Source organism: Anoplopoma fimbria, chromosome 1 (assembly GCF_027596085.1).
Source record: "Anoplopoma fimbria isolate UVic2021 breed Golden Eagle Sablefish chromosome 1, Afim_UVic_2022, whole genome shotgun sequence".
Lineage (NCBI taxonomy): Eukaryota > Metazoa > Chordata > Actinopteri > Perciformes > Anoplopomatidae > Anoplopoma > Anoplopoma fimbria.
Genome location: NC_072449.1, coordinates 14770442 through 14778492, shown reverse-complemented (window position 1 = coordinate 14778492; position 8051 = coordinate 14770442). Strand labels below are relative to the sequence as shown.

Sequence of the window (8051 nt, the reverse complement as noted above, 5' to 3'; positions counted from 1 at the left end):
TAGTCTTATTGTATGAATCATTTATGTCATATACATTGAATGTGTTGTATCTCTGTTATGCTGCTCATTCTGTACACATGACATCTATTGCATTCTGTCCATCCTGGGAGAAGGATCCCTCCTCTGTCGTTCTCCCATAGGTTTCTTCCTTTTTTCTCCCTGTTAAAGGGTTTTTTTAGGGGAGTTTTTCCTGTGCCGATGTGAGGGAAGGACAGAGGATGTCGCATATGCACAGATTGTAAAGCCCTCTGAGGCAAATTTGTAATTTGTGATTCTGGGCTATACAAAATAAATTGAATTGAATACACTAATATGTGGTTTTAAAACAAAAACGTTTGTCAGTTCACACGGTCGCTTCAGCATTGTTTTAGGAATGATTTCTGTCCATACTAACACGCCTGAAAACCAATATCACATGACTATTCATGTAGAGTGGGCATGCTTGTGCGGGTCCTGTACGGCACATCCTCCAAAATCTTCACCAAACAACATTCTTATTGCTTTTATTGTGTCTGTCTTTACCATGTAAATGGCCTATGAATACCTTTCAAATAAAATAAAATGTATTATTATTATTAAACAGTAAGTTGATTGGTTGCGTAGTTACAGAAAAAAAGAGTATGATTGTACTTGTTTTAAAATGGAAACGTAGCAGTGTGGATGTAGCCTGAGTTAAGGCTGAGGAGATTTCACTGTGAGGCATAAGTGAACATAAGCAGCTGCTTAGGGCCCCGTAAAACCAGAGGGCCCCCAAGAACGCTTGAAATATCCCACAAGAGGACTTGACACAGACCGAGCGGCCCCATATGCACACTATGCAATTAAGCAAGGGCCCCCACCCCACTCATGTCAAAGTGGGTGCCAATGTATAAAACTTCAGTGAGAGGATGTAGTGAAAAGAGAAAAGAAACACCACGTCAGCAGATAACAGTAAGGTTAAGTTGCTGTGCTAGCTGTCAGTGCATCCCTTGGTCTGTTTGTGTCTTGCTAACAGATTTCTAAATATTTATTACATTTGATGTACACCAACTGTGTTTATTTACTGCAGCTCAGAAAAGATAGCCGCATTGCTCATGAACATGCATGAATGAAATGAAACTCCAGCAACAGAACTTTAAAATTTCATATTGACCAATATAATCTTAATCTTAGGGTTGCTTCTGAGTTCTTGTCATTGTGTACAGGGACCTATTATTTCATATACACAAAATGAAATGATCAAGTTCTAGTGGACTAACTACATAACTAAACTATTAAACAGAAAATGAATAAACTATGATGAATAAACAATAAAATAAACAAAATTAATGGAATGATTACATATGATGAATAGTACAATTAATATCAAAGAACCATGAATAAATGAAAAGGATTGCATGGGACCAGGTAGAATCAGTGGCTCATATCATTGATTACTGTCTATCAAATATTTCCATTTCTCTTTCTCTGGTATCCTAGTCCCCATCTCTCTCTCTTTCTCAGCGGGATGCTGAATCATCTCATCAACCCTCTTGGTAGCTGCAGGTGTCATTATGGCACGTTTGCTAGTTTCAAGATGTCTTTTATCTTAGAGACTTTTTTTTTAAAGTCTCTTTCTCTCGATAGTTGCTGGAATTAATCGTTAGCATGTTGGTACATCGAGGTCGGACTAAAGGGCACATTAGATGGCACAGGAGGGCCGCATTCTACAGGTCAGGATATAAATGCAAGAAAGAGGCAGAACCGGCAGAGCGGCAAGGTATTTTGGATTTGCATTTGGAGTGCAGGATTCAAAGTTATTAATCATAGCTCTAACATATAAGAAACCATGTGAAGAATGGCGCTTCTTTGGGTTCTTGGTTCTCAGATTGGCTTAATGTCCTCTCAGCCGTTGAAGATGTCTTGGCTCATAGTGCGCCCCCAAAAATTTCTTAGAGAAATGGCATTTTGCCACTGGGTCCATAATTGGTCAGTTTGTACTTTCGTGGCTGGAGTGCAGGTAGTAGGAGAACGAGTCAAAGGCAGACATAGAAGCATGCTTCTATGTCTGGGGGAATAAACAGAGGCAGGAAGTAAAACAAGGCAAGACCCTAGAGGAGAGGATTTTGAAACTAAAACAGGAATCAAAATGTTACAAAAACCCTAGGACCATTACAGTTGACTAGTTGACAATGCATCACATTCCAAGTACCTAGAATGTGTATTTAAGTACAGTACTAAATGTACCAAGTTACGCTCCAGCACTGACTGACCTATCTCAGCCTTCAAAGATGCCAGTGTCATCAAGCTTCATCAAAACAGTCAATCAGATCCAAATATGGTGAAAACTTTGCAAATCTTCACCAACAGAATATCTTTGTATGGCCACCATATTCTGCAGCTACAGCTCCGAAGTTGTCATTTCACAGACTATTTCTTAAATAGTCTGTGAAATAAGAAATGCTTAAGTAAGTTTGGGAGAGTTAGGACTAATGTCCTACTCTTTGATGTTTGATGAATACAGTACCAGAACCCATCTCTGTTTTCATATTCTCTTCCTCTTTATTTATTTTTTTACCTTTAATACCAGGTGGTAGAGTTTCACTTCCTGTGCTGAATCTGCATGGTTACCTTAGTGGCTTTGTCAGCAAGGTCTCGCAGATTTATCTGCCATGACAGTAAGAGGGCATCTGAAGGGTGAAGGAAATATTAACACTGACACAGCTTTTCAGGTATTCAATGTATTGTAGTACAACAACACTGAATAAAGCAGACGAGAGTTTGTGAAGGGAACTATTGAAAATATTGGTATGTGTGTGAATAATATCTCTTTTTCTGGTCTCTCTAATACTCTTTGATCCTGCCTGTATTTGTCAAATAAGCTATGTTTTAACGTCTTGTGGGAAATTCATCAGTTTACGCAGATTTCCAAAATGGGTTGGAACTCACATGTCTTCTTGGGAATAAGGAAGTAGGCAGAGTAAAACCCTCTCTTCTTAGTGGGGACGACAGACACAGCCTGTTTCTGCTGAGAGGTAATCTTTTTCCTTATGAAAGGATAGATCATCTCCTTGACCCCCATGAATGGAGGAGGGACGCTACAAAACAGGAGAGACTAGCCCAGTTTCAGTGTTATGTCCATCCATTCTGTCATTTTGCATCTAAAAGAGTGTTTGTTGATGAGCGCCCAGTTGTGGCTTAGTAAACTCTCCATAATCGAAAGGCTGGCCCATGCAGGCTGACATATAAAGGGCAGAGCTGGTGTTGAGGTCCATGAACGCAGCAGACATCGTGTCACAGTGTTTAAACACTTTTGTCTAGGGTGAGGAGACCGGGAGAAATAGACACCTGTGTTCTCTGACAGATGAAACAAGATGATTACAACCATGCACCAGTCAATCGACAGTAGTTTGCATGAAGTTGAGAGTCTCGAGCACTGAAGTGAGTAAACCTATTTATGATCCAGTTGTGTCTTTCACAAATAAATGAATGTGATGCGCTATAACCAGATCAAGATCTTTGGGACACAAGGCCACCAAAATATAATCAAGACCATCCTCACTTTCTCTATCACCATCTGGTACTCTGCAGCCACTGCCAAGGACAAGGGCAGACTGCAGCGTATAACTCTCTCTGCTGAGAGGTATTGTTAACATTTCCATGTTCGGATTTTATAATATGAAATTACAATAAATCACCTGTCCACTACATCAGACATCATGCATCTCTGGCTATGTTTAAACTACAATTCACACTATAACTGGGCCTTAGGAAGATAAAATTGGTGAATTTATGTACAAGTAAAACCAAAGCGACTGTACTGCTGAGTTAAACACCTGAACAAGAGTATTTAAGAGCCATGGAAAGCTGCACCTCAATGTATGGGTTTAAGGGGGCTGAAGTCTTGGGCCCGCGACTACCAGGGGCCTCATGAGAGACAAGCTTAAAAAAATTGTAATATCAGGGTTTTCCTTGCTATTGTACGGCTGAAAAAGCCAATGCATGATAGCGGTGGGTTCCCAAAATACATTTCGGCAAATGTGTTCCGCTTCTTTTGCTCTTCACACTGTTTACCTACATTCAACGAAAGCCTGCTCAAACGTGATTGGTCAATACTACAAACGGGAACCAGAATGCCTCCGATGCCTAAATCCTGTCCTGTTGCTCCAGCTTCTACATTTGAATGTGGAATCTGTTTATAGAGATTAGCGTGTACCCGCCCTGTCGTCTAGGCCAAGCTTTAGCCAGGGTAAACAGTTTGGATATATTAATGGATGGATGGATATGTCAATGGGCCATAATTTACTATTGTAAAAACAGAAGAATTTTGTATCTAGTTAAAACGTGAAGAGATGTCAAAATAACGTAAAAAAGATCTTGTAGAAACTGAGCAATTATTTATATTTATTAATGTATATATTTTTGCAGCAATACCCTAATGTGTCAGTGGGAGCTATAACAGTACCAGGTTATTGGGGTCAGTATGTGTGATAGATTGTAGGAGGTGTCGAGATACTGAAAAATAGAACACTATAGAATTGCAGTTTAGATCAGCTTAGACTGGATCACATTATACAATAACAATTATGTTTTAGATTCAGTCAACCTGATCCAGTGACAGAAGTAGGAAACTAATGAAGTATGATGCTGTGAAAGGACATGTATGTGTGCAAACACTACACAGTTCTGAGCTAAGTGTTTTCTTCCTAGCTGCCTATGTTAGTGTGATTGATTGGTTGACAATGTTGGAAGCCTGCCGTTTGTGAGGTGTGGCCATACATAGACCTGCTGCTGCTACACTCAAGGTTAATTACACTTCAATCACAACCATTTACTGTTTCCTGTCCTTCTGTCTTTCAGGAAATGTCTTTGTGGTGAGCCTGGCCTTCGCTGACTTGGTGGTTGCATTCTACCCCTACCCTCTGGTGTTGTACGCCATCTTCCATGACGGCTGGTCACTGGGTGACACCCAGTGCAAGGTGACTTTGTTTTGAAAGTTTTTGGTTTTCTTTGGTTAGAAGTTAATAATGTTAATGCAGCAACACTAGACTTGTGTTATGTGTGGCAAGCTACACTACAGGCTACTCTGGAAAGTGGCTTAACACTATGCTACCATTTCTAATCAACAAACATCTATTATTAATTAGTACAATAAACAAATGCACTCATTATTTTGGTGGTGTTTTTTATTACTTTCCCTCTCTCTCTCTCTCTCTCTCTCTCTCTCAGGTGAGCGGCTTCCTGATGGGTTTGAGCGTCATTGGCTCTATCTTCAACATAACAGGCATTGCCATCAACCGCTACTGTTACATCTGCCACAGCTTCAGCTATGACAAGCTGTACAGCTACCGCAACACGCTGCTGCTGGTTGCACTCATCTGGATGCTGACAGTCATAGCCATTGTGCCCAACTTTTTTGTCGGCTCGCTGCAGTACGACCCACGCGTCTACTCATGCACATTTGCACAGACAGTAAGTACGTCCTATACCATCACAGTGGTGGTCATCCATTTCTTTGTGCCCATTGCCGTGGTCACATTCTGCTACCTGCGGATCTGGATCCTGGTCATCCAGGTTAGGCGGAAGGTAAAGTCAGAGGTCCGCCCTCGCATCAAGCCCAGTGACCTGAGGAACTTTATCACTATGTTTGTGGTGTTCGTGTTGTTTGCCATTTGTTGGGCACCTCTCAACTTCATTGGGCTTGCTGTTGCTATCAACCCTGAAGCAGTAGCACCTCACATCCCAGAGTGGCTCTTTGTGGTCAGCTACTTCATGGCTTACTTCAACAGCTGCCTTAATGCCATCATCTATGGCCTGCTGAACCAGAACTTCCGCAGGGAATACAAGCGGATCGTCATGTCTGTGTGGATGCCGCACCTCTTTTTCCAGGAGACATCCCGGGGGGGCACTGAGGCCATAAAGAGTAAACCCTCGCCAGGACTCAATAACAACGAGCAAGTAAAAGGAGAAACTCTGTGACAGTGTTTCACTCCTCTTTCATCTCCTTGTCCCTCCTCTTCTGTGTTTACTTGTGGAGTGCCATCGATCAGACTTTATTCTCTACTGTACCAAAGCAATGAACTAAAAAAAAAACGAAATACAGATAGAGTGCAGTAATTTAGACTCATATAAAAGAAGACCAAGTATTGACTACAAAAGCTGTGTAATGCATTCTTTTCAGAGTGCCATTCATAAAACTTAACTCTCATCAATTGTGGTTTGTACTGGTTATTATTTTTGAGATAGTAGATGGGCTTGTATACATTTCAGAAAAAGTATTTGGAAATTGATTGATTTGAAATAGATTTTTTATTTTTCAAAGTTTAAACCATTGCTCATTTTACTGTAGTTTACAGTTAATCACCACAAGTGATGGCAAATAAGTTTCATCTGACAAAAGGACGGGAAAAATGGAGACAAAACTGAAATTAGACATAGTACGCTGCAGAAAAACAAATCTTTAAAAGTGAAACCATTGAATTGTCTGCATGCAATTTTTTTTTACCCCACAAGGATTAAAAGTCAGCCAACATTTTATTACAGAGCACAACATTTTGACAATTACTAGCACACTTCCTTTACTAATGCTTTTAAATTCACTCTTACAAAAATTTGAAAATTAAACAAGCAGATTGACATGAAATGTGTTAAGTCTAACCCAGACCATATCTATTCTCCCTATGAATTCAATGAATATAACATTGTTTTTTTATGATTCTGCAGCCCACAATTTACATTCAATGCCAATGTTTAGTACCAATGCAAGACACAGTGTGACGTTTAAATTTCATGAGTAATGGTGAGACTGGTTGAGGTGGTGGATAGAAAGTTGAGACGTTAATGCTAGTATTGTTAAAAAGTACAGAATTAAAAAAAACTTTCTGTCATAATGCTCGAAAATGCCGTTGAACGTAATCTGTGGTGTAGCAGAATTCAACACTCCTCTGGCAGTGGGACTGGGACACTGCCAGTTTTTAATTGCACTACTGTTAAGACTCTAAGAATGGGTTCTATATTACCTAATTTCACCCAAGTAGTAGTTCCGAAACTACGGAAGCCTCGAGGCTAAACTCGGGAATTGAATCAGGAAAAACATTATGCAAATTAGCCTGATAGTAAGATTTAAAAAACTACTGTGGTGTTTGAAACCATTTTCACATATGACAAAACAGCCACTCTGACTCTGAAAACTCAAACTGAAAAGAAGCAACAATCTGCTGAGCACCTTGGTGGTTATTTATTTCTGTTTTAGAAACCTATAAATGAGTTGTAGCAGCCTTGTCTTTGACTTAACAGAGATGCTCTGTCCTGCAAACTTGTCCCGGAAAGTTATTGGTTTGTTTAAGGTAGCACTCAATGGAACCAACTACACTTTCTTGAGTTCCTATAAAGGGTTCCTGTAAATGTTCCTGTGGTGGAAAAATGTTTCCAACACTTGTATAAGATGATATGAAATGAACATTGCAGCCTTGAGGGCCTCTTTTCTTCCTGTTATAATAGTTTCTTCACACTGATTTTTGCATCATTGATTTTTGTCAATAGATTTTAAACTGTTATTTTGTATTTTAAATATTTAATGATAACTTCCATGCTTTTTTTAAATACAAAAAACTAAAATTAATGAGCCCTTAACAGGCATTGCAATGTATTATGTTTCTTACACCTCAGGGTGCCTACCTCCTCTATGTGGTGGGCAATATGTATTTGACAGTGGAGGCACCAAGAGATTAGTAATTTAGGTGTTTAACGTCATCAAGTCCATGATGTTTGCCTGACAGTCCACACAGTGACTTCTTCATTCTTCTGAATGTCTGTGCTGTATTAGTATTCTAGTACCGTGTGTTTTGGCACACTAAAGGTTTTAAGGGTATAATGTGAAACAGTAATTATTGTATCTTTCATGTCTACTCGAAAAAAATATTCAATTATTATCTCTTTTTTATGAAAACCATGGGTAGATGCACTAGAGCATGATGAATCCCTGACAAATGTTCACTTTGTTACTGGAGGATGCCTCAAATGTCCATGGTTTGTCAAAGGTGCCTGATTAATTGTTCAAAATGAAGATTTTACCAAAAAAAATGACAAAACAA

The 8051-nt window shown here is 39.5% G+C and overlaps 1 protein-coding gene across 1 annotated transcript in view; it reads left to right on the top strand.

Moving 5' to 3' along the window:
- The window catches only part of LOC129093878 (melatonin receptor type 1B-B-like), a 34739-nt gene extending 28802 nt beyond the window's left edge, over positions 1–5937 (top strand). Inside the window, exons 2-3 of the mRNA XM_054602004.1 lie at positions 4819–4937; positions 5188–5937. Coding sequence (XP_054457979.1) covers positions 4819–4937; positions 5188–5937 — 869 coding nt within the window. The remainder of the gene's footprint in view (positions 1–4818; positions 4938–5187) is intronic.
- Positions 5938–8051: the final 2114 nt, after the last annotated feature.